General features: G+C 41.7%; 1 protein-coding gene across 2 annotated transcripts; it reads left to right on the forward strand.

Annotated features, from left to right (window-relative positions):
- Positions 1 to 117: 117 nt before the first annotated feature.
- On the forward strand, positions 118 to 27,230 carry LOC115825994 (kinesin-like protein KIF21A). Of its 2 annotated transcripts, XM_030789682.1 has the most exons (35): positions 118 to 434; positions 8,655 to 8,877; positions 10,063 to 10,245; positions 10,557 to 10,706; positions 10,797 to 10,928; positions 11,228 to 11,395; positions 11,833 to 11,948; positions 12,177 to 12,372; positions 12,787 to 12,976; positions 13,099 to 13,162; positions 13,264 to 13,464; positions 13,982 to 14,035; positions 14,733 to 14,808; positions 14,974 to 15,082; positions 16,294 to 16,482; positions 16,843 to 17,042; positions 17,494 to 17,601; positions 18,015 to 18,083; positions 18,424 to 18,575; positions 18,943 to 19,087; positions 19,421 to 19,615; positions 20,041 to 20,142; positions 20,370 to 20,535; positions 20,782 to 20,802; positions 21,584 to 21,641; positions 21,938 to 21,992; positions 22,298 to 22,500; positions 22,820 to 22,945; positions 23,726 to 23,862; positions 24,011 to 24,185; positions 24,393 to 24,557; positions 24,665 to 24,782; positions 25,240 to 25,414; positions 25,610 to 25,802; positions 26,048 to 27,230. In XM_030789682.1, the coding sequence occupies exons 1-35, from the start codon at positions 391 to 393 to the stop codon at positions 26,103 to 26,105; spliced, it is 4,716 nt and encodes a 1,571-aa protein (XP_030645542.1). In that variant the 5' UTR covers positions 118 to 390; the 3' UTR covers positions 26,106 to 27,230. The 2 variants fall into 2 exon arrangements, with proteins under 2 accessions (XP_030645542.1, XP_030645550.1); XM_030789690.1 differs by lacking the exon at positions 13,982 to 14,035.
- The last annotated feature ends 237 nt before the right edge of the window (positions 27,231 to 27,467 follow it).

Here is a 27,467-nt window from a genome sequence, read left to right on the forward strand (position 1 = left end):
TGATGAGGTAAGTCTATATTTAATAGTGCAGCCCAGAGGTGTGGCTTGATGACGCGTTTCTTTGGTCGGGAACCACGCAGATAAGGACAAATGAATTTGTCGTGGTAGAGTTGTGGCAGGGAAGACGATGACCGGGAAAATTTGTCATTGAAAACGTAACACCATTGAAAGCAGCAGGGCTGAACATGCTTCAGTTTCATCAACAGATTAAACGTCTCCTTTATTTTTTCAGTGATTCTCAGAATGGCTGAATAGGAGGTGCAGCCTTTGCTCATGCGCTCCGAGAGCGACACCGCCGCCAGTAGCTAAGCCGATAAAGAAAAGGAAAATTGGCCTAAATATATCCTTGCTATTCTTTGCTTGTGTTGGCGACTCTTATACGTCAGCATCATGTCGAGTGGACAAGATGAAAGTTCAGTGCGGGTGGCTTTGAGGTATGACTACAAGATATCTTTACTGTCACAATGATGCTCATTTGATCACGCCTCTTTGAGGTAATGTACCTGCTGTAACAATATTATGGTCATTCTCCTCTCCTGACATTTTCTTGTATTAGAAAAGTACAACGCAACCCTACGCATTAACATGCTTCTATGAAATGAGTAAAAGTCCTATTTTGCAACTTTTAATTTAGTGAGCGATTCTTTGGGTGTCCGATTCTGGTCCAGCCTGTTCTTCGGGAGAAAACACCAATGACTATCATTATTATCCCTATATACATGTTATTCTGCTGCCCGGCCCTACCACGGGTTTTCCCTTTGTTTACTTAGTGAGTGCACTTTGCACACAGTCTGTGTGCGCTGCCTCCTAGCATCAGAATATCTGAAGGGCATAGGCACTACAAAGCAGAATATTTTTCGTTTCTCTGATTTCAAATGCCATCCCTGTGTTACTCCTTAACAGCGTCTCTGAAATCAGTCAGAACTGAAATCGGTTTGGTTTTAGTGTCAATGTAACTTAGGTTTATTGTACTGTATCTTGTTCTATCGCATTAGTTATTCATTCATTTATTTAATGAATCCCATACAGAAGGTTGAGGTGCTGTCCTAAAACCCTATTGTTTTGATGTTTTTGTCGCCAGTGAGATCATTTTTGGAGACCATTGTTACACACATATTTTGACAATGATTACATACAGGCATTAAAATGTAATGTATTAAAGAAGAGCACTGGCTTTATGAAAAGCCTGAAAGAAGTTATGGGTAGGGGTAGACATTGATCTGCACGTGTCATGGAATATGATTCCATTGAATACAAAGGCCTTCCCTGCTTACATTACACAGCGTTGATCAGTTAGGCCGACTCCAGTTACTGAAGTCAGACTTTGACCTAGAGTGCTGTACGCTCAATGACAGGTCCGGGGCCTGGTGAAGTACACACCTCCTTTCTTTTGTGTGTGTGTTTGGATAATATAGCATGTACACTTACTCGAACATTGTAAACTCAGTCATATTTGTATTTAAGTGAATTTAGTGAATGCACTGTACAGTCATCAGAAAGTATGTATTTATCAACACATCATTCAGTGACCTCAGCGTGTGCTCCGCTAGCTCTCCACTGATGAGTGTGCACTTTCTGAGCTGTGTTGTTGTGGTCTCAGAACAGATTACACGTGGCCAGTTTGCTTTTCTGTAACCTTACAAATACACACATTGACTTTTTGATTGGTTAATCACTTCAGTTCGATGTATTGTTCTGCTCTTATTCTGACAGAACTGTTTTCTAAAAAGGTATTAGTTGTACACATTGCTTCAGAAAATATTTTTAGTATTTCTTAATATATTGTTAATAGTATTAAGTAGGCATATCTTTCCCTTAAATTTGATAGTATAGATAGAGAAATTATGTCTGACTTTTCTCTTCACATTGTGAAGGATCTGAGATTTTGAAAATTAGTGGTATGTTTGTACACCTAAGTGTCTAAATAAATGAATACGATTTTTTTTGTCATATATGATAGCACATTTATCTTTATTCACGGTCTGTTCTTATCTACAGCCATCCAAGTGGAGGAGTGAGTGCATGATAGTGTATATTAGAGAACAGAATGAGTTTCAACCAGTGCCACAGTGTTGGGTCAGAGATGCATTGACAGTGTGGTGAAGTGACAGACAAGGATAGCTCAGAGCTGAACAGTTTTACTTTGTGCCTGTCAGAGTCCCCCGCGACTTTATCACGTCCTGTGCATTGCAATACTGAAAGACAACCATTAATAATGCAAAGCCTCTTTCCAACTACAGTTTTATTAGGAGAGGCAGTGACTCTGAATTGCAAGTGTTGCCACCCTGTGTTGTTTTAGTTATTTTGAATTTGAGATTGTTTTGTATTGGAAGATATTCAGTTTGATTGTCATGTGGTGTGACAAAGGTCACCAGTCAGCAGGTCTCATTGGTCAAACTGGAACCTCTAAAGAGACATTCTCCTTGAAGTAGTTAAAATTTCACCATAATTATGAGATCAGAGTGCGCTTAGTTTTTTCCCCCTGAAGTTTCACAATTCTCTGCACAGTTTTGAAATATGAAGGAACAATATGTCCCCTCAGGCATCAACTAACTTGTAGCTACATTTCCCAAGTGCAAACAATCAGAATATGTTTTGCTACGCTCTTCTTCTCATAGTTTGGACAATAGTGTCAGTCAGAGCCTGGGGATATGTCTTTTATTTTAGGGTGAATTGATGTTAAAGACGTGGGTCCACCTGCCATCTCTTCAGTTGTGGAGATGTCCTAGTAAATATGTATGAGACAGTGCCAGTGAACCAAGACGCTGAGAAAGTGGAAGCCATCTGTGCCCTACATGCATAGTGCAGATGACTAATTTGCAAATAAAGAGAGATAGGGAAAAAAAGTAGGATAAACTAGCTGAATATTAATATGTTATTGGTATGCTCAGACTCTCCTGAGAGTATCTCACATTGTTTTGTCTTTGTCTTGCTGACCTTGTGTAGCAAGGAGTCAGACAGAACGAGCTTGATTGTTAGTGTCTGTGTTAGAAACCTTGTCCTGAGTGTCTTTGCTTACAGTTAGACTGGAATCCCTCCCAGTACCCTCTCTCTTTCTTTCTTTCTTTCTTTCTTTCTTTCTTTCTTTCTTTCTTTCTTTCTTTCTCTCTCTCTCTCTCTGACTCTGTCTCTCTCTCTTGCACACGCACACACACACACACACACACGCACACACACACACACACACACATTATACTTGTTTCCTGTTTAATTTCCTAAAATTACATTAAGTGTCCTAGTTTAGACTTATGTTATTCTACCTTGGAATAGGCACTCACTAGCTTCATTGACCCAGTGTGAACCAGCCATGTAATTTTCCCTTATCTTGTGTGTTCAGTGTTTTCCCATTTCTATAGTTAAACTGAATCACTCATGTAACAACAGGGTTTTTTTTCCAGTTACAATCAATGTTATTTGCTCTTGTAATTCAGAGTGAGAGGACATGAGAGGTGGGTGTTTAGTGTCCTTGTTTTCCTCTCATTTTTTTCCTCTTGTCAACTGTTAGGGTGAAGCAATCTGACAGCTTCACCATAGCCTCTGTCCTCTTTTCCTGCTCTCACCAATGTGTGCACTGTGACCTCTGACCAAAGAAGCAGTAATTGGGTGATCAGTGAAGCAAGCAGAGTGTTGATCTCTTGCATTCATGTTGCTTGTCCCAGTGTATTCCGGCTTTACATAGGGCTGTATAAGTCATCCGCTACAGGTGCTGACACAACAAAAAAAAAAACCCTTCCATCTGTCATTGTCACCCATGAAACGGGTAGATGCAGATTAATACAGTGAGGGCAGGATGGTTCTGAGCTAGTTCTGTTTTATTTTGATAAAGATGAATGTGAATCTGATGAACATGTTTATGGTCATATTGTTGTTGAGAATGATTATGGTCATGATGAGGATGGTGATATTTGAAGTCAGAGATGTCACCAGTTAAACTCCTTTACCGTTGTGATAGTTTAGCTTCTGCTGTGGAATTGCTGTGTATGGTTTTCAATGTTGTGGTAATTGGGAATTTTGAAATATGAGAGTTTGGTTTTTCTGTCGCCTAAGGACGTAGGCTTGTTTTTACCTGTCCCTCGAACAGTCAACCGCACCAGAAAATTGCCTCCAAATCTCAACACCAGCACTCAACAATGGGGGATCTTGAACTAATAGTCATTACTCTAAATGCTAAACTGTCCTCACACGTCGCTAGCTGTCAACAGTCAGTCGACCTCCCGGCATAGCATCACAAAGCTGCAGAGCATGTGGGGTGTAAAGGCCTCTGTCCATATAAAGAAAAGCCTTAGAAAATGTCGCTGGATGACAAACTGGGGTATCATGTCCTGACAATAGAGGATGACAGGGGAAGTTCTTACATCCGATTTCTGCCTTTTTTCCCTCTCCAGCACAGGTTCCTCTTCCTTTTACTTTAGGCTGTCGTTTACCCAGGAGTGTCCTGTTCCAGCCCAAGCCACAGAGGCTGGTTTATATAACCACCTCAGGCTTGCCATTGTGTACCATCTGACTGAAGTTACTTAAAACGAAAAAATCTCCGGCATTAAACCAAAGGTGCTTTTCAGGAAATGAATGTAGCCATGAGATTGTATTTCCCTTGTGGTTATGTGTAAAGAATGAGAGAGGACCTTTTCACTTTTTTCACTGGGGGCTTTTTCCTACACTGAGGTGCTTGTCTGAATGCCACAACAGTGAGTGCTGCTTTCTTCTCAGTGTAAATACTCACTGTAGAATCAGGTTACCCCAGTACCACTGTCCCCATTAATCTGTATTGACAGGGTTAGAAAATAGATGGGTGTGTACTGGGTTGAGTGGAGTGACAACTGGTTAACGCCTGTTCCAGTACATCAATATTCCAGGTAGCACCATCCTGGACTGTGCTGTCTTCAGGTTGTTTGCCTCTTGTGATATAGCTTTCCATTAAAAGTGCAATGCATTACAACTTGGGGAAGGTATTCAATTGTTTGTCCTGTTGACTGCTGAGAATCAAGGAATTGGAGTATCTGTTGTGTGTGGCATGACTTTTTAGAGTGCCAGAGGAATTGTAATACTCCCTGTGTAAGACTTTGTACGTTTTGCTTTTCCGCAATGTGATCTGTTATCGACAGACTGACTGATGGTTGGATTTTTGGTATTAGATTTGGGTGTGGTTGGACAATGCAAAGTCATGGAGCAGTGACGGCTTGTCCTGCGTTTTACAAGACCACAATAATCGTTATATCTGGAGCGGAGATTGCATTAGCTGTTGATGAGATCAGGATATTAGATCACACTCCTCATCTGTATCTCCAACACAGCTTTTATTGAAGAATCCATTTGACCAACAGGGATGTGCAACGGGCATTACTCAGCGTGATTTTGTAACTGTTTCAGCGGCCGTGCTAGCATCATTCTGTGGTTACCAGAGGCACGTTGTTCTCTTTCACAAAACCTCCTTGGCATTGGAGAAATCCTTGAGAGGTCTGTTTGTATTGGTGTAGATTAGGCTTGTTTGAAGCTGTTGCTATATCATACTGAGCTGACTCTGCTGCTGTGGGGAAATGGGACACACACGCACGCACACACACACACTACTTACCTTTCTCTGATATCTCCTAGCCTCCCTGGATCAGGCTGCATCAGCTATGGCCACAACCCAGTTATCAGGCAAGAGAGCTCTGAAGAACTCCCCGTCGTCACTGTAATCGCGGTAATGAGGCCTGCAGCTTGAGGTTAACTGGATCTGTCACATATTGGGGCACTAAAAGAAGTCCAGACCATTATTCCCAGTCTTAGAAAGCACTACATAGCACACCTCTAGCTTAAGTATGTAACCTTTTTTTCCTGAGCTTCCTGAGAAAACCATGACCAATGGAACAGTCATTAACCGTGCTTATAGCAGGAGTGCGCAGGTCACTAGGTGTTTTCGGGAAAGGGTTAGCGTCAGGGGGGTAGAGAAGCACTGAAATTGCTGTAGAGTCCAGGTTGGAGCTTGCTTGGAGTACCCTGATGTATTGGTTTAAAAAAAAAAAAACAGTCACACATCCCCCAACAGATGCAGGATTTAAACTTCCATCGGAATGCTCTGTTTACATTGGAATCCAGTACTCAAACCTGTCAGTCAGCTCCCTCAGAAAGAGAATTTTGTGGACATGTAAAGTATGCTTAACACTCTTAAATTTCTCACAATGACTCTTATAACAGCCATAATAGCTGACTATGAATGGCTACAGTCTCTGACTAATGACCCCATCACAAACTAGTGAGAGCTTACATATCTATAGAATTATACACATATAGTATTTCACGTCACCTTTCTAACTTTTGTCCACATACTTCACAAACATTTCTTCTCAGGTCCTATGTATGTATGAAAGACCACTGTAATGTGCTTTTATATAAATTAATAACGTGGACACAGATTCACAGTGTGGTAATCCAAATCAGAATATATTCCCTATGCTGCTCTTTATGGCCCAACATCCTGCTTTTCCTGTCTTTTTTACAATCTGTCTGAAAATCTGAGTCTGCTCTAATCAGCGGATTATCACTGCAGCGCTGTCCGTGTGCCAGCAGTTATAGGAGATAGAGAGAGAGAGAGAGAGATCAGGCAGAGAAACCACTGTATAAGAAGTGTTTGTGTTATTTTCATGAAGGAAGGCATATTTCACTTGGATGCCATTTACGGACAGCTTTTCTCCGTGTCTGTGTTGTCTACTTTTGCTGAAAATACAGTGATCATTTAGGAACCTAGCCGAACTGTGGGCTATTTATAGCAAAACTCCCGTCTCTGCATGCTTTCATGGAGAGGATTAGTTTTAGATTTGTTTTCACCTCTGCTAATTGTTGTCACAGTGGCAATGTTTTCTTAGTATGATTAGAATTTCCCATCAAAACATAACAATGATCTGTGACATGCATTACCATTGTTGAGGTATATTTACTGTGCTACCTGTGGATTTGCTTGTGTTTGGGGAATAGTTCTCTTTGCTTTAGAGTGGAATCCCCATTCTTAATCCCCTCCTCATTTATCAAATGGAGGGCTATTTTAATGCAGTCAGAGGAAACACTGACAGGCCTCAGAGTAAACAGCAGCATGCTCAAACAACTGGAGCTACTGTGTAGAGCTTCAGTTTACAGTACCTTCCTGGAAAGAACACCTCACTCAGGTTTCACAAAGTACTGCCTTGGCTGCGTTGACCGTCTAAATCCATGGGGAGGGAAAAACAGGGACACAGGCCTCTTCCTTTGCTCTGAAATAAAAAAAAAAAACCTCTGTCTTCGTTCTCATTTCCTAAATGTAAGCTGCGTTTTCTAAAAGTCAGCAACATACAACTGAAGGCTTGCTATAGTTTTAACACTGTTCTGTTGGCGTTGACAAGTTAACTGTAGCTTTGGACCAACCTTTTTTGTCAATGGCATCTTGCCTGATCTGTCCTCTCCCTAATCTGTCTCCCTTTCCATAGAGCTGGTTTTCAGAGCAGGGATGCTAAATAGCATGGATCTGATGTCATGTGGACACAATGACAGCACTGTGGCCTATCATTACAGTAGCATGAATAGCAGTGCCAGGCTCCACTGAACTGTCGGACAGCGGTGGACTGGCATTGTGGCGCGCTGGGGTTGGCTGTGGAGTAGGCTGAATTTTGAATGGATTTTAGACATAGACAGTGTGGACTTGGGATGGGCAGAGAACCGTGTTGTCTTTGTGAGAGGAAATGACTTATGTTGATGCTGAATATGAAGCAAACAGAATAAATGAGTAAACGAAGCATTGGGTGTGACTGTTTACCTTACATATTCCCAGAGCATTCTCTCTCTCTCTCTCTCTCTCTCTCTCTCTCTCTCTCTCTCTCTCTCTCTCTCCCTCTCTCTCTCTCCCTCTCTCTCTCTCTCTCTCTCTCTCTCTCTCTCTCTCTCTCTCTCTCTCTCCCTCTCTCTCTCTCTCTCTCTCTCTCTCTCTTTTTCTGTGTGTGTGTGTGTGTGTGTGTATGTGTGTGAGTGTCTCTTTCCAGCAGTAAAGGTGGAAGACAAGGAGCTCTGTGTCTGAGGGAGTGTGTGTGGCAGCTTGCTTACACACACAAGAGCCACAGTCCTCACACTATAAATAAATAAATACACTCCAGCCACTCACAGGCTCTACACACACACACACACACACACACACACACACACACACACTTAGAGAGAGAGAGAGAGTCACCACAGACCTTATCCTCTTGCATAAAGGAACTACTGTTAATTACTGGGTAGGAGTTCTGGTCTCTCACATGCACACTCATGTTTGTAAAGCCCCCACATATATATTTGCACTAATGCTCACAATTTTTTATGTCCTCAAGCAGTAGCAGGCCACTGCGGTTCATTACCGAAATTCAACGTCCCATACTTAAAGCATACCCCATGTTCTGAAGTACAGCATGCTACAAAGACTAATGTCAGTTACTGGGCATGTTACAATTCATCCAGTCGTGGAATTTTGCCAGGGCAGATAGTTACTTTATACCTGCTCATCTCCTATTTCATAACTGTTCACCTGCCTGCTACAGCTTAAAATATTGATAGCTTAGATGCTGTTGGAATATGGAGTAGGTTATTTAGACTGGACTGGTTGTTTGTTGTCTTACACCGGCATGTTTATCTCTGTCATTCTTTCTGTCTTATGTTTCTTGTTAATTCAGGATACGTCCACAGCTGGCTCGGGAGAAGATTGAGGGATGTCACATCTGTACTTTTGTGACACCAGGAGAACCACAAGTCATTCTGGGAAAGGACAAGGCCTTCACATTCGACTATGTGTTTGACATGGACTCCCAGCAGGACGCTGTCTATGGCAACTGTACTGAGAAGCTCATAGAAGGCTGTTTTGAGGGCTACAATGCCACCATATTCGCGTATGGACAGGTCAGAAAGATTTTTTAGTATAAAGTACTCATCACAGTTAGTTTGATGATATTAGTGCTCAGTGAAAAATGAGATATGAAAAAAAAATTTCATTATGCATCACAATGTTAATTACACACCTAGATCGTTCTGTATGTCTGAGCACTTCTTCAGCAGAGCTGAACAGTGACAGGGCAGTCTCAGCCACTGAGCCGTGTTTCAAAGCCTTCCAAAGCTCATTTCATATCAGACATGAAGAAAGACAAACAAGCCATGAACTATCTGTCAACACTATCCCAGCAGGCATGATCCAGCAAGACACTATGTTTTCTTTTCTTTCTATCCACATGATAGATTACCTAATGTGCTTTTTTACATTTCACATACATTACATATGTTCTTACCTTTTCTATATATTTGTTTTGTTTTATTTTATTTCACTGTTATCATCATGGTCACATTGCTTCCATGGTTTCTTTCTAATAAACCCAACTCTCTTCCCTCCATCTCTTTCTTTTCCTCTTAATCGTACCGTTCATTCTCCTCTCCTCCTCCACATTGTTCCTGGGCCCTTGTCCTCCTGTCAGACTCTCTTTCAGGGGTTTTACTGGGGAGTGGGAGGGTGACTTTGAATTTGGCCCCAGCGTTGCATTCCTTTCTTTGTCTCCATGACGACACAGCCCCCTAACCCCTTTGTCTGCATAGATACTGCAGTCCCTCCTGCAAATAAAGAAAATCATTTTGACGTAAATTTAACCAAGTATACATTTAAAGTCATTTGCTATTCCAGTGGCACTTTAATATACATGATCTTTTCCTGCCTGTGTTTTAAAGCACCTCAGTTCTCTAAGAAGTGGTCCAATGAACTCTGTGCTCCTCCTGTTAATCCCTTTAAGCAATAAGCATAGCCACTCTAACTGCACAGTTTGTTAGCCTAAATGAAATATAATGTGCGCACGTTTGGCCTAAGCACATGAAAAAGTTTTTAGCTGTTTTAAATTCCTTCACTCTGTGTGTGTATATATATATATATATATATATATATATATATATATATATATATATATATATATATATATATATATATGTATGTATATATATATTTATTTATTTATTTATTTTTTCCCCTTTTTTTCTGTAAAAGCTTATATATCATGTTTGTTCATCAGGATAGGATCTCATCTTTACTCTTGTCATCCCTCTCAGACTGGCTCAGGGAAGACGTACACAATGGGCACAGGCTTCGACGTGAGCATTACAGATGAGGAGTTGGGCATTATTCCTCGGGCAGTCAGCCACCTCTTCAGAGGCATTGAGGAACGCCGAAGAGCTGCCACCGAGCAAGGCCGCCCGGTTCCCGAGTTCAAGATTAACGCCCAGTTCCTCGAGGTGACACTTCTTATCTAACTACAGAGATCCAGAACAGGCAGGGCACTTAGTGAGACGGGTGCTGACCTGGGGCGATAGCGTGATCAGAGGCCTTATTAGTCTGTGTCAGTTCTGGACTTTAAATTTAACCTCTGATTACTGCAGCTGCTGGCTACTACATGTTGACATATACCTCAGAGTGTAACTGTTATCTTGACAAATATAATGTGATGACTTCCATTTGGAAGATCTTGCCACTGTCATAAAAGATTTTCACCTCAGTATAAACCTGTTTTTAATGTGTGCTCCCCAACATCTTTTGTTGTTTGTAGCTGTATAATGAGGAGGTGCTGGACTTGTTTGACACCACCCGAGACATTGAGGCGAGAAAACAGAAATCCAATATTAAGATCCATGAAGATGCCAACGGTGGGATCTACACAGTGGGCGTTACTACACGGACAGTCACCTCAGAGGCAGAGGTCAGTCTGAAAGTGGCTCTACGCGCGTGAGTGTGTATATGCAGGTCTGTGTCGGGTTGTTATGTAATGTTTGTCTGTTCTTGTTGCCAGATGATGCAGTGTCTGAAGCTTGGCGCTCTCTCTCGCACCACTGCCAGCACACAGATGAATGTCCAGAGCTCCCGCTCCCATGCCATTTTCACCATCCACCTGTGTCAAGTGCGAGTATGTGCCCCTGACAATGTGAGTAGCGCCACTGACCTAGACCTGCCGTCAGCATACAGGGCAACTCTGTCCTATAAGCGGATTCTCATGACAGCTTCTGACATCTCATTCTGCTTCTCGAGGACATACTCAGAACCTTACGCAGCCAAATTGGGTCATTTTGTGTTGGTTTGAAGTCAAAGCTAAGGGGTAAATCAGAATAAGTAAAGCCATTACAGATGATACTAGTCAGAGCTGAGCTTTTTGGAGGCACAGTCGACTCTTTTCGCCCTTAAAGACTCTGACCCAGGTGTCCTGTGTGGTCTGTCTTCCATCAGAACAATGAGATGGACAACAGGCTGGCTAATGGCTCCTCTGACATGAATGAGTTTGAAACCCTCACTGCCAAGTTTCATTTTGTGGACCTGGCTGGCTCTGAGCGCCTCAAGAGAACTGGGGCAACTGGAGATCGAGCCAAAGAAGGGATCTCCATCAATTGTGGACTGGTACGTCTCCCAAATTAAACTTTCATGTTAGTCATATGTTGTTTTAATTATCTGATTAAAGTAATAAATGAGTTTATTTAGTTATTTACTTACTTATCTGTTCATTTAGTGAAGCAGGCCCTTGATGCCTCACTTATGCTTGGAGAGAAGTAATTCAGTCTGTTGTTATTCATTTTTATCTGTTTGGAGGCATGTCATTTCTCACCCCTTCGGCTCCACCTGTTCCCTGAATGAACTAAAATTCTGAGAACTCTAGTGCCACCCGATGGTTGTCATTTGAACTTTACAGAAAGTAAATAGAACCTAAACAAATATGTCACATCATTGTCATTGTGGACGTTTTCACTATTATTTTCATAAAACTCATCAGAAGTGTTATGTGATATTATTGTTTTATTGACTTTGCTTGTCTTTGTGTTTGTTTTGACCCTCTAAAGCTCGCCCTGGGAAATGTGATCAGTGCTTTGGGAGACAGGAGCAAACGCTCAACACATGTGCCTTACCGAGACTCCAAGCTCACACGCCTCTTACAGGATTCCCTGGGTGGAAACAGGTAAATAGATAGATAGATAGATAGATAGATAGATAGATAGATAGATAGATAGATAGATAGATAGATAGATAGATAGATCATCTTTACTGATCCTGAAGGAAATTTAGGTCTGTTCTTCTGGGAGCTTATTTCCCTTTAAGATCCTCAACAATGCTTCAGCAGGGATAAATTCTTATGTTTGGCTCTTCTATTTTAAATGTCACTGCTCTGTTTCCTTCCATCTTCCAGTCAAACAGTGATGATTGCATGCATCAGCCCCTCGGACAGAGACTTCATGGAGACTCTGAACACACTGAAGTATGCTAACCGCGCACGCAATATCAAAAACAAAGTGGTGGTGAACCAGGACAGAGCAAGCCAGCAGATCAGTGCACTGAGAACTGAAATTGCACGACTACAGATGGAACTAATGGAATATAAGACGGTGAGGAGAAAACAGGAGGAAGTTATTTTGTGTGGATTAAAATTACAAAGAGAGGTGGAGATGCAAACCTTTCTTGACACTGTCTAGTTCCTTTGTTGAAGGGCATGTCTGCTGTTGTAATGACTAAAATAACTGTAACAACAGAATGACTCTCAAGCGTGGTGTCAGTACTTTTTTAGCAGAGACTCGAAATGAATTGAAATTCTATTTACGAAGTGAAAAACGGTTGTTGTTTTATAATTTATGAAGTCAGTTGTTTCCCTGAAATGAGTGCTTTTACAGTGAATTTCCACATCCCACAACCTACTACCAGTGTTCAACAGTTTGACTTGGGATCTCTCAGTCACCCTTAAACATTTATTGAGGCCTGTGCTCTTGACGAAAGTGTTTGTCTCTCATGGTGTTCATATGCAGGGAAAGCGCATGGTTGGGGAGGATGGCATGGAGAGCATTAATGACATGGTCCACGAGAACTCCATGTTGCAGACAGAGAATAATAACCTACGCGTACGTGTGAAAGCAATGCAGGAGACCATCGACGCTCAGCGAGTACGGCTCACTCAGCTACTGAGTGACCAGGCCAACCAGGCCCTCGCCAGAGCAGGTAGGTTCAGTCTGTGTTCAGTACAACAAACATGAGTCATTTTTAGATGGCTCTCCTTTAAAACAAATCATGTCTTTATTGTGCCGTAATGCCGCTAAATTTGATTTGTGGTTGTTTTGCAGGTGAGGGAAATGAGGAGATTGGGAACATGATACAGAACTACATTAAGGAAATTGAGGAGCTCAGGTATGGGGCTTTGACACAGTAACTTAATGTAAGGAAGTCCTTGAACCTGAAGTAAACATGGTGTAATGTCCTTTGGTGGTGTTTTTTTTTTCTTTTTGAAGGGCAAAGCTGCTGGAGAGTGAAGCGGTGAATGAGAACTTGCGTAAGAATCTTTCTCGCGCCTCCAATCGCTCCTCCCTCTATAATCTACCAGGCTCCTTCTCACCTGCCCTCGCTCCAGAAAAAGGGGCCTCTGACATTATTGAGATTGCCAAAAAGGACCTGGAGAAACTCAAGAAGAAGGAGAGGAAGAAAAAAAAGAGGTAACGCTCCTGTATACTTCCTGTTATTGTTATACAGTGAAGTGATTGATCTGTGATGTCTACTGTTGCTGCGGTGAAGGCCTGTTTGTGCCAAGGAGTGTTTATTCATCTGGCACCTTGCCTTTCTCCCCGAAGAGGAGTTTGTTCTGTCAGCGTGATACTAAGGTGGGGCAGGTTGTCTCATTATGCTCTGTCTTGGTGAAGTGTTATAATTATTATGATTACAAAACTCGTTTTCCCATGGAGAGGTCTCTGACAGACTCTCGTGGTGTGTGATGGAGTCAACATTTCACGATTTAGTAACATGCCATTACCTAAGGTTTTAAACATGTTCAATGTTTAACATGTCACCATACCAAACAAGAGTCCAAGTTTTCCCTGATCAGTAAAATGAGAGAAATCCACAGTGAAAGAAAAAAAGAAACAAACAAACAACTGTTCCTCACTCGTTCTTCCTTGCTACCTTCTTTGCCATGTGGCCACCCTCACCTCCACTCACTCCACCTCCGTCGTGAAGGCTCCAGCAGCTGGAGGAGGGTCAGCAGGAGGAGGCCGAGCACGGCCGTGACAGGTTTGCCGAGTCGCTCACTGACAGGGTTCTGCCTCTCTCACACAATTCCTAGTCCTCACAGGTAGTTGCCACACCTGGAGGAAAAGCCCACTTTTAACCTCCACCTTTATACATCCAGTGCCTTACTCTACAGGATTCTGTGTGCCCCACCTAGACCTGTCGTCCTCAACTTGTGCAGAAGCAGTAACACACCCAATGACTGGTCGATGCATTTTTAATGCAATGGACTGGTTACATTCCTGGTTTGCTTGTCAGCTATTCTAAGAAATTTGTGAGGGCATTAACTGTGGTTCCAGTTAAAGAACTGAAGTGTTAAGACTAGAGTAGGTTACTCCCCATCCCACCTTTGCTTTAAGGTAACGACAAGGCTGGCACATTACCGTGTGTGGGTTTTAGACAGGTGCTATGGTAACTTCCCTCTTTTCTCTCAGTTTGATCAAAGACTGAAATGATCACTTTCTCTCCATCTAACCAGAGAACAACATAACCATTCATTTACTAACAGCAAATGACAAACAAAAACGCTCATTTGGCCATGGCTGTTGTGATTAATCCCATATCTGATTCAGTGCTTTTAACATAACAGTCAGTATATCTCCTTAACCCCTAATCCTCAGTCATAATCCTCAGGTGTTGGGTTCTGATCATCGGTGATTGTTTATTGGATCTCAGCTGTTTATCTATTCCTGTTTTGCAGTGTTATCAGAGAAGAGGGTCCAGACAATGAGCAAGACAGAGAATCCTCTGAACGAACCAATGAGGAGGCAGATGCAGTACGTATTTTTCCTTTTTTTGTAATAGACATGTTCTCAATACTGTATCTTGACTGATGACAGTATACTGCTAGTCACATTTAGGGTGCATCTCCTCTCTCTCTCTCTCTCTCTCTCTCTCTCTCTCTCTCTTTCTGTGTGTGTGTGTGTGTGTGTGTGTGTCAGAATGCTAGTGATCATGAGGAGGGGGAGGAAGCAGAAGGAGAAGAAGATGAAGATGAAATGGAGGCAGAAGAGAGCTCTGATGAGTCGGACTCTGAGCTGGATGAGAAAGGTAACATTTCTCAAAAGCACTACAAAGATTATTAAATTGTATGACTGAATATTTTATATTTATATTCTAATGGCACCAACACGTGAAGCTCTTGAAACACCTTGATTGTCCTGCTTCTCCTTTCTTTTTTATGTGAATCCTAAAGCATTTGGAAGAGTTTTTCTTAAAGGCACCTTAACTGAAGAACCTCTTGAAAATCCTCAGTGATTTATGACTGCCTCTCAGACGCTCCTATAAAGTGTGAAAGCAAACACTGCATGGGCAACATACAGGGCTCATCACAAACCACCAGTTTATCTTTTAACTCTGTATGGACATTCATGTAGCTTATATAAATGACTTGTAATCCTTGGATATCTGTAGAATATCGTTATCCTTTGTAGGTTACATAAGAGCTCTCATTACAGCAAAGGAAACTGAGTGTGTAAAGCAGGCCTTCAGCTTTAAAGTAAAGATCTGTAAGCTACTGACATGCTTTTGTTCATGTCAATGCCACGCATTAGAGGATTAAATGAAGTGTATGTATTTTATGGAATCCTCCTAGACGTCTTTTTTCCTGTATCGTTAAGAGAGCTGTCTTTTTCGCAAACATTTGACCGGGTCTTGACAGAGATCCAAAAAAGGGCTTTTGATTTTGATGGTTGAGTGAAAAAAAGAGAAGAAAGAGCATTGTACTTAGGAACAGGGTGAATGGAAAGTGTTTCATCAGTTAGACATATAGACTGACATTTTATATACCCTCGGTGACATGATATATTACTGTGGGTTTAAGGCAACTTCTGCCTTCAAGATTAGAGGGAGATAGCATTATAAACAAAAGTGCTATTTTTTCTGAATTTTAATGCTAAATTTCATTTTGTAATTTATATGGTCTTTAATTCATATTAAGCTGAGGCAGGACAGAAAATAGCCACATTACCAAATGAACAGCGCCATTAGGCAGTAAGAATGTACTGATGTTCAGTATGTAACAACTGGGAAATGTGGCCTCGGACTGTGTGTCAATCACATAAATCTGTATGTTAGTTCATGATTCGAAACTCACTGATTCATCACTAGCTTTGTCCAGAGTTCCCACTCTACACTACTTAATGATAACTACAGTTTTCTTCCTGTAAGCTTCATGGTTTGTTGATGCGTGTGTGTGTGTGTGTGTGTGTGTGTGTGTGTGTGTGTGTGTGTGCACGTGCGTTCATGTGTATGCATGACAGAGAACTTCCAGGCAGATTTGGCCAACATTACCTGTGAGATTGCCATAAAGCAGAAGCTGATTGATGAGCTGGAGAACAGTCAGCGGCGTCTGCACACACTCAAACAGCAGTACGAACAGAAGCTTATGATGCTACAGAGCAAGATCAGAGACACACAGCTGGAGAGAGACCGTGTGCTGCACAACATGGGTACTGGGTTTAAGACCTTATATACTCACCAATAAGACATCACCTTCCATGGCTCTGTGAAACATCACACATGGCTTTAGCACTACTTTGACTGTGAAATAATCAGTTCAAAATCAGTTTTTCTGGTACATTCATCAATTGAAATTTTTTATCATTTCCAATTTACCATTTGACTGGCAATTGAATGTTATGTCTATACAGCTGTGTATACAGGATATTACAGACACCTGTTTACCTTCTTAGCTGTGTGTGTTGTTACGGTACAGGGTGCCCCCTGGTGGCCTCGAAAGCCATAGTTCAAACGGGGAGCAAAAAGTAAATATCCTTGACACTACATACTGATGAGTAATTTCTCCACAGGCTCAGTGGAATCATGCACTGAAGAGAAGGCAAAAAAAATCAAGGCAGAGTATGAGAAGAAGTTGAGCTCCATGAATAAGGAGATGCAGAAGCTGCAGTCGGCTCAGAAGGAACATGCCCGCCTGCTGAAGAACCAGTCACAGTATGAGAAACAGCTCAAGAAACTGCAGCAGGAAGTGACAGAGATGAAGAAGACAAAGGTGCTTACTTAACTGTACTTGCCAGAGATCCCTACAACAAGCTTAATTCCCTCCTGACCTTCTATATAACATCTCAGCAGCTCGTTTTCATTTCTGGTAGACAGTTATAAGCTATAATAGTGTCACCTCAGTATTTTCTTTCTGTTCATTTAGCTGACACTCTTATTCACAACTGCCTACAGTTATTACAGCTATATTAGAGGTCACACACGTTGCTCAGAGTCGCACTGGCAATAAACACTTTGGATTTGAACCCATGGCCCTCAGGTTATTAGGTCTCTTCCCCAACCTCTGTGCTGTTATGTCATGCTTGTATTTCTTTGATTTTTGCTTAATGAATGTTGGTGAACAGCAGTGATCTAGAAGAATCATTTTCAGACGAAAAGAGTTTGTCAGGTTAAGAAGGTCAAGTGTCCTCTCAGTGTTGTCATGGTAATGGTATTCTGCTAAGGTGGGTCTAATGAAGCAGATGAAGGAACAGCAGGAGAGGAACCGTCAGTCAGAGACCAGACGGAATCGAGAAATTGCCTCATTGAAGAAGGACCAGCGCAAGCAGGAGGTGAGCAGCCACACTCTGTACTGAGACAGAGCTAAACTCTGGTCTCAGGCAAAGGCTAAAAAGCAGACACATCAGAGTTCAGAAAACACATGCCATAATTAAGCCTTGTTGCTTTTTCTAAAAGTATAAATTTGAATAGTTGCCTTGAAACATTTGCTGTGAAATGACCTCGACAATGCCAAAAAATACCCTCTACCCTCCACCATCTATCTGGTGGTGTTAAGACAGCTTTGCCTGCACAACTGACAGTATTTCAGTATTTTATTCTTATTACTCTCTCTCTCTGTCTCTCTCTCTCTCTCTCTGTCTGTCTTTCCCTCTCTCCCTCTCTCTCTCTCTCTCACTCTCACTCTCACTCACTCTCTATCTCTCACTCTCTCTCTCTCTCTCTCTCTCTCTCTTCCTCCTCACAGCACCAGCTGAGGCAGCTTGAAGCTCAGAAGAGACAGCAAGAGCTCATTCTTCGCAGGAGGACAGAGGAGGTGAAGGATCTTACTCAGTGTAACAGAACCAGAATCAGAAACCAATTTAAGCCATGTTTGATGACAGCCTACTAGTCACATGTCAAACTGCTTAGAAGAGGACAAATTTTACAAAGCTGAAAATTGCTGTGTGATCTACTGTACTTAACAGTGTAATGCATTGAACATTGTATAAAGTCTGTCTTCCCCTTACATTCTCTTTGCCCTTATGTGTCTTTTGTCAGTGTCGTGTTATTAACAACCACAAAGAAATGTGATGTTATAGCTTATGCACACAGACCATGCAGTGGGAAGGCTTTGATGGTTTAATGTTGTTTGACTTGTTTATCATCTCTCCCAGGTGACTGCTCTGAGACGGCAGGTGAGGCCCACATCAGGGAAGGTGAGCCGTAAAGTGAGTTTACCTGAACCTTTACATGAGCCCGCTGCACCCCAACGCTCCAGTACAGGACGTGCACACACTGGTGGAGCCATACCAACTAACGGAACAAGGTAACCCAGTCTCCCAGCACTCACCACCTCAACTCAGGCTAGTGCCATTTGGAGAGAAGCTTTTAAATATGGGTTCCTTATCAATAATGGGAGATAAGGGTCTTTCCACTCAAAGGTGTTAAGTTCCTACAGATATAGATTGGCTTTGTTGTGGATTTGAGAATGGCATATAATCTCAAAATCACCTCAGAAATGCTGTATTTGGCATTCTGTGAGAGTCAGATATTCCTCTCCAGATAGTGTTGGTTATATCCTCACACAGAGGAGATGTTGCTGTTATGAAAATGAAGAATTTCTTACTAATGGGATGCAACTATATGCATAACACTTATGATTTGATTGGTGTTACCATGTAATTATATCATAGGAAATACCCAATGAGAACGGGCGGTGTGTATTCTACCAGAGTGGCGCGGGCCAAGTGGCAGTCTTTGGAGCGTCGCATCAGTGACATTATAATGCAGAGGATGACCATCTCCAACATGGAGACCGACATGAACCGTCTTCTCAAGGTACTGTTTATCACTCTTATGACACTGATGGAACAGAGCTATGTATCACTCGTAGGATGAAGTAAGCACACTTAAATTCCACAGGCATATGTGTGTTTCAATAACCCACTGACAGCAGGAGCACTGTGTTGACCAAATGCTGTTTTTTTTTTTGTTGCACTTATCAGTTGGGTGAGAAAATCCCTGAACCTTTTAACCCCGGATGATAATAATCATTTTTCCTTATGCGTTGAAATGATGCCCCATGGCTCATTAGCCTCTTCGAGTCTCATAATTTCATTTCATTAATTTGATTTGGCATATTTCACTAATGATCCCCATATGTTGCCACAGCAACGAGAGGAGTTGACCAAGCGCAGAGAGAAGGTGTCCAGGAAGAGAGATAAAATAGCCACAGAGGGGACTGATGCTGACAGGACCGTCCTGTCTCTCAACGAGGAGATGGAGTCACTGACGGCTAATATCGACTACATTAATGACAGCATCGCCGACTGCCAAGCCAACATCATGCAGATGGAGGAAGCTAAGGTATATCTTAGATGCAGTACAGTATAACATGATAGGATTAGCACGGTGATATATTTACAGCACTTACTAGTATGGTAATATAATTACAGCACAACGTCTCAGCAGATTAATTCAAGGGCCTGGTTTCATTTGAGAACGAGCACATCCGATCTATTTAATCAAGGGTTCGAACACAAAGTTTGTATATGTCACATAACAGGACTGAAAGAAAATGGGAGATCAATATTTGCATCATCATACAGGATCCTAAAGGTCTCAAGTTAGCTTTGTGGGGAATAAAATAGTATAGAATATTGTATGACTGGTGTGTTGGAATATGTTGAAAGGATGTGATATTTATAATTGTCAAAATGTAGTTCTTCCAAGCATAGCAGCAGTCAGAGTTCCTGATGTGTCTTTCTGAATGTGTGTGTTACATCCTGCAGGAGGAAGGTGACACAGTTGATGTCTCTGCTGTCATCAGCTCATGCACCCTGTCAGAAGCCCGCTTTCTTCTGGACCACTTCCTGAACATGGCCATCAGCAAGGTATTGTCTGCTCTCAAACTTCCTATCCTAAGACCGGATGCCGCTGGAAGAAAGCACCGAAATGACACAGAATCAAACAAATTTTGGTATTGTTTGTGTTAATAAAACAAAAACGAGTAAAAAAACGGAATCTGCATTATGTCTAAATGATTATGTAATAATCCATTTAAACTGTTGAACTTGGCTGAATAATTACTGAAGCGGTTTGGCTCTGTCCATATGTCCAGGGCTTGCAGGCAGCGCAGAAAGAGTCTCAGATCAAAGTGATGGAGGGTCGTCTTAAACAGACGGAGATCAACAGCGCCACGCAGAATCAGCTGCTCTTCCACATGCTAAAGGAGAAAGCTGAGCTCAACCCTGAACTGGATGCTCTACTAGGGAATGCACTACAAGGTATCAGACTAACTGTGCAAAACCCCAGCCTAGGCTTATTGCTCTGTGGGCTGATTTCCAGGACAAAAACTAAAACTAGTCCTGAACCTATTACACTTTTACAGCAGATTCTTCATTTGAAATCCAGTTTAGTTCAGGACTGTGCATAATCTTTGTCTGAGAAGCCAGTCTTTCATTTTTCAGTTTATTTTGAGTCTGATTTAAGTTTGGTTTGCTTTTGTCTCTCTATCGCCTGAATTCAAACAGAACTAAGTAATGTTCCAGTGGGTAAGTACAGGACACCAGTCTCTCCCCATCAGTGTTTGAGTGCATGTGTGCTCCTCAGACTAACCAACAAGAATAACAGTGTCATGAGGTGCATGAAGTTCTCCTTTGTCCCAACTACATAGTATATGACAGTGTTCCCTTTTACCATTTCTCAACAATGTCCAGACATCTCACATGTTTGCTCTATTCAAAACACCTGCTTAATATTGTCACTTAGTTGTTTAGCCCCTTTGGTTAGTAGTTTTGGAATAGAGAGAACATGTTCTATTGTATGTTTGGTATTCTTTAGGGCACGTTTGGGGGAAACCCTGAGATAGACCTTCCAAACAAGCTGCTTCCTCCTACCCCCGTAGTAAAAGACTAGCAACAATTGCTCATGCCCACTGGTTGACACTACTGATATTCTACTTCTGCAGTTCTCTCTCAACACTGCGGTTTGGACCTCTCTGGCACATTCCACTAATACACAATAGTCCTCTAATGAAGTTTTTTCCTCCTGTGGACTCACCTGCCAACACCTGGTTCTTGGCTGGTCACACTCAAGCCCCTCTTAAATTTGGTTCTGTTGAATTCAGAGATAAGAATATCTTACAACACTTAAAATGCATGTCACCTTAACATCACTGTCAAAAATCAGTTTACTGCTAAAGCTGTGTAGAAGAAAATTTGTGGGATCAGCATAGAATGTGTTGTGTTAAATACTTGAGAGTGTTTTTTGTAGAGATGATGTAGAGAGATGGTAAATACTGTTGTGATAAATTGGTTCTGTCTGTGTGCCCAGAAAATGGAGATGAGAGCAGCAGTGATGAGTCAGCTCAGAGCCCAGCCACTGAGGGAAGGTAAATCCATAAAGCTGTGTTTATCTGTAAATCACTGTTTCCATGCCTTCGTAAACAAAACACAGAGCGTATTGCTGTGATGGACTGAAAAATCAATGAATCTGTATTTTAACTAGATAACTGAGGAACCTTTAAGCAGGTGACCAATGAGCTATCAGCCTGGTACTGCTATTTACTGTCTGTCATAGTCTGTCATGGTCTATCGTGGTCTATCAAAGTTTATCACAGTGTGATTCAAATGTTTTCAGTGAAAGGACATTGAATTTAACTGCAGAATCACTCTTCATCTCTTCCAGTACTTTAGCCTCAGATCTTGTGAAGCTTTGTGGAGAGTCCAGACCCAGGAGTAAGGTATGATCATGTGACCACAGAGGGGGACCATATTTTGGAGGGGTTTAATGTTGGGATTTGAAAAATGTCACATTCCAAATGTAGTTTATATGACAAGAATGATGCAGCAGATTGTAGTGTGTGGTCAGGCAGACTTCATTTTTAGTATATTATGTAAATCGTTAGGTTTAAGCCGATAATCCAATCTCTGTGCCTGGTAAGAAAATCCACGTCACATATAAATCTTATGTATATTCTGAAAACTTCCAAGAAATGAGAAATGGGCCAGAAATCACAATGACCTAATTTTCTGTTTTTTCCCCCAGGCCCGCAGAAGAACCACTACACAAATGGAACTTCTTTATGCTAACACCACAGATCCTGATTCACCCATGGAGGACTTCACTGTTCCCCTTTTACCTGTGGCTGAAAGCCCTGAAGGTGCAGGGAATCAGGGGCCTCCTGAGGGCACTCTGGGGAACAGAGAGACATTACTGCCCCCCTCTGGTCTGGCAAGAGCAAGCGTCCCGTAAGCCTTAAAGTGTTAATGTCATCTATACAGTTCAATGGGAGAGGGAATTGCAAAGAAAAATTATTAAGTGAAAGAGCCATAAAAGGATAACTCACATTAGTGGTGCTGCATAGTTTTATAGGAGAAATATACAGGATTGTATAAGCTATGAAATATTCAACATTCAGTTCTGCATACATTTTATATATTTTTGTGTCACAGTAAAAATGTGGTGGCACTAAACTCTTAACTGATTTGTGGAAATCCTAGGTCTCTGTAACTTGCCTGTCTCCTGTGCATGTTGATTAGATTACAGTCGTTTACATTGATTCTTCAGGTCAGGTTCCAGGTCTCCCACGGCAACGGAAAGGAGGTCTCTGGATCGTTCACCACTCACTCGCAGGAGAATGCTGGAGAGAGTCCAGACCCCCACTGAAAAGACCAAACTCTCTGATACCAAACAGTAAGTGCTGTATGGAATATTAATCAGAAAAGAACAGGCCTTTCCACTCTAAGCAGTATGGGCAAAATAGAATACGGATTAAACAACTTTTTTTTTTTTTATAAATATGGCTCAAAGAAACAGCTTCATTATTTCTGACATTTTCTTCTGAAGCCTTTTACATGTATTATCATGTGTTTGGATGGATTAGTCAGCTTTGTCTGTACTTATTAAAGGTTTTAAAAATGCTGAAACAAGTTCCTCAACCAGTCAGATTAAACTAATGCTGTCATGTTTGTTTGTAGTTTCATAAACTCTTTTCATAAGCTCTTTTAGCTTTGACTGTGTATTCTCACTTTGACTTTACTACTTTTTCATAGGCTGGATGAGTCTTCTTTGTCAGAGACTCAAAGGTAGCTGTTGCTTAAGTTTCCCTCCATTCACCAAAATGTCACGCTTTGATCAACTCTAATCCTGCCTGCTTCTGCTTGTTGCTCTAAAGCTATAATTAGTTTCTTTTGTTTTTCAGTTTTACACTTGAAAGCTGTGCATGTACAGACCTGCACCATGTAGACATGTAAAACTCACTACATTCAAACTTACTACATTAATAGTTGTACTTAGTACCATCTTCACCCTTTGAAATCACTCTTTTTTTTCTTCTGGCCCTTGACTTTTCATAAAACTCTGCCCTTGAAATCTCTGTAGGTCATCAAACATTGTCTAATAAGATCTTGAGGTGACAATATTGTTGACTGTTCTAACACAGAGTCTGATTATTTTACGTTGTTCTCTCTGTAGAGGGGTGATAAACCCGGTGCCTTCATCCAAAGGTAGTCACATGGCAAAACTGCAGTGTGTCCATGTGGCAGAGGGCCATACCAAAGCTCTGCTCTGTGTGGATTCCACAGATGACCTGCTATTCACTGGCTCAAAGGGTTAGCTCTCTCAACTTTCTTTTGAATACAAAGCGAGGGATTTAGGGAAAGAAAAACAGAGAGATATCAATGAGCACTATGTGCAAAATGGCAAGAGTAATATGTGCTGAAGCTTCTGATCTCTGTCAAATTTGTTTTGGTATTTTAGATCGTACATGTAAGGTATGGAACCTGGTGACAGGACAGGAGATCATGTCTCTGGGAGATCACCCCAGTAGTGTGGTTTCTGTCAGGTACTCCTCCAGCTTGGTCTTCACTGCCTCCACGGCTTATATCAAAGTCTGGGACATTCGTGACTCAGCCAAGTGTATTCGCACACTCACGTGAGTTACATTTCTCTGACACAACCATTGCAGGGTTTGCTTTTGTTTAGAGAACATGAGTCATCCTTTTTTCAGTCTTGTTTTAACATGTTTGACCCTTTTTTTTAATGATGGCTTTTCTCGAAATTGGTATTATGTTGCAATAATAGGTTAATTTGTCCATACTGTAGTTAACATTTTGGCACATGTTTCATTCTCCTGCCACAGGTCCTCAGGCCAGGTGACTCCAGATGATGTCTTTGCTGCCGTCGGCAACAAAGCAGTTGCTATTCCTCCTGGTGAGAACCAGATCAACCAGATTGCCCTCAGTCCCTCTGGAACTTTCCTGTATGCTGCAGCAGGGAACTCAGTCAGGATGTGGGATTTGAGAAGGTATAAAGCTGGCCATCTTCAATCAGTCCATGTCCTCATTACCTACATCCACATCTTGTTCCTATCTGCATTTGGAACTGAGCACTCTGCTCTGTGCCCTCTCCCAGGTTTGCATCTACTGGGAAATTGACAGGGCACTTGGGTCCTGTTTTGTGTCTCACAGTGGACCAGGCAGGGAGCAGTCAGGATACAGTCATCACTGGCTCCAAGGACTGTAATATTAAGGTGTGTTTAGTGTCAACATTGCACTTATTGATGTTACTGGTTAACTTACATGGAACTGCAGTGGGCAGGCTGAAATTCTTTATATAATAATAATAATAACAATAATAATAATAATAATAATAACAATAATAACAATAATAATAACAACAAGCACATTTTTGAACAGCAGTGAGACAAAACTATAGTGTTCTGAGGGCAAACAGTATTAATAATTATTTATGCAGTTTAATAATGTATATTTTAATTACTTTGTTCAAGCATCACTTAATCAGTGAGCTATGTTTACCGGTTGGGGTTTTATTTAATTTCACACCAGGCTTTCCCCACTCTCTCATTGATTTGCAACAGATTGAGTTGAATTTCAGTGAATGTCGCCAACTTAATTCATTGAAATGAAATTGACCCCAACTCTGCTGGAAATAAACACAGTTAAGTGTCTTTGATCTTGTATTGTTAGATGTTTGATGTTATGGAGGGGGCCCAGGGCAGTGTCACACCCTCCTACAACTTTGAGCCTCCTCATCAGGATGCTGTGGAGTCTCTGATTGTACAGGCAGACGCACTTTACAGCAGTGCACGGGACCACTGCATCAAGAAATGGGATCTCTCCAGCAAACAACTACAGCAGGTGAGTGAGTGTTAATAGCTCTGTACAGCCTAGACCTTATGTATTTAATGCAAGTGATCATTAAAACTATTTTGAATATTATCTCATGCATTCATTCTACTGTAGGCAAGCGCTGAAAAACTGTGATGTTGCTGCATGCCCATCTCCAGCATATAGAAATGAACTGACTGTGTGTGTTTTTTCACACCGCAGCATAGAGTGAATGCACACACAGACTGGGTGAGTGCTCTGGCCATAGTGCCAGGCTGTAGTGCAGTGGTAAGTGGCTGTAGGGGAGGACTGCTCAAGTTCTGGCATGCAGACACATTGAGACCCCTGGGAGAACTGAGAGGTCATGACAGCCCCGTCAACAGCATCTCCACCAACAGCAGCCATCTCTTCACTGCCTCAGAGTGAGTACTACACTGAAACATACATACTCACGCACATTCACACACAGTACAGACAAATGGCACATCTACACAAAATAAAGACCACTCACGTATTCAGACACACATACACACACACACACACACACACACACACACACACTTACACAAAAAAGACAGAAATGTCCCTAGTTACATTCCCGCAATAAAGGAGAAATAATAGAAATCACTGAGATTTTGTCTCGTTTTGTCCTCTGATGTTGTAACAGGGACCGGACAGTGAGGATCTGGCAGGTTAACGGTTCTCTTGAGGATGGTATACTGTGACCTGCAGCTAGGTTCTGTTATGGACCTAATCTGTGAGCTGGAAGAGTCTACCACAGCTCAGAGCTGACAGCAGTGGCCATCAGATTGAACTGTTTTTCCACCAATCCAACATAGAAGCAACTCAGCTCCGAGCCTCTGGCCTACTTTGTTCGATGCTGTTCTCTTCTTACAACTTATCAGTGTCGTGGCTTCATTTGCGATGAGAGTCCTGCAGTGAATTGCACATCGAGTCTACCGTGTGACTCTGTTTTGTTTTGGGGTTTTTTTTGGCGGATGGTTCCCATGGTGAATGGCATACCTCTGTTTCAGCCACGCTGAAGTGCTCTCTACATGTTAGACCCAGTAGTCTTACTGCAGCTGCTATGGCTGACAGCAGTAGGATATGCATATGGTTTCTAAGTGCTTTGTCTGAATGGAGTGGTAGTTTGGGTTCCTGTGATATGGACTGTAACTTCTATAGTTATTGTCCCCGCTGCTGCTGACCTGAGTGTAAAGTACAGTGTTACAGTCCAGCGTGACCGTATGAGTTCAAGTCTTCTGACCTAGATCCACATGCTCTTAACTTATTAATCCATTGTTTTCAGTTCTACTTCTTTTAAATTGTTTTATGACCAAAGTGCAACACCTTGTTTCCATATCCCGAATGGCAGCTTTGTACATCATTGGAAAAGGAATCACTGTATTAGTCATATCAGTGTGTGTCCACAGTGGTCTAACCTGTACTGACCACCTATTATCTTAATGGGCATGTCATGTTATTAGTTTCAGATCTAACTTCATGTCATCTGTTGTGTGGTGTGTGATATGTGAGTGTGATTGTGTCTGAAAAATTAAAAGGTTACATCCAATAAAATCCACCTCTTTCAGATAGCTGTAGTGCATCATAAGTGGAACCTTTCATTCTTTGTCACATGAATGGAGAATTATGACCTGTGCCTGTTGTTTTCAGTGCAGAGTGATTATCCATCAAAATTCTGTTTTCTGTCTCAGGTTTTTAGTTTGTTCAGAGTTCTAAATAAAATGCAAATATCAATTGTTTTTCTCTCCTGACAACCTTGTGCACTCAGATGTAAACCTTTACGGTAGGCTGTTTCAATGTCAGAATGCTGGATTAAATAAATATCATCTGTCAAAATTCTCCTGATCACTGTCATTTTAAATTTAAAAATAAGCCTTGAGATTCAAGAGGAACATTACCAAAGGCCATTTGTGCAGACTTTCACTGGGGGGCAGTGCAGAGCCACATTTCTGAATACAATGGATCTCATGCAAGAACATTTTAATGTTTTTAATTTTATTTCTTAACTTTTTCATAAGGTGGGCTCATGACTTTGCCACATCAAATTACGAGCAAATGCTCAT

Source organism: Chanos chanos, chromosome 1 (assembly GCF_902362185.1).
Source record: "Chanos chanos chromosome 1, fChaCha1.1, whole genome shotgun sequence".
NCBI lineage: Eukaryota > Metazoa > Chordata > Actinopteri > Gonorynchiformes > Chanidae > Chanos > Chanos chanos.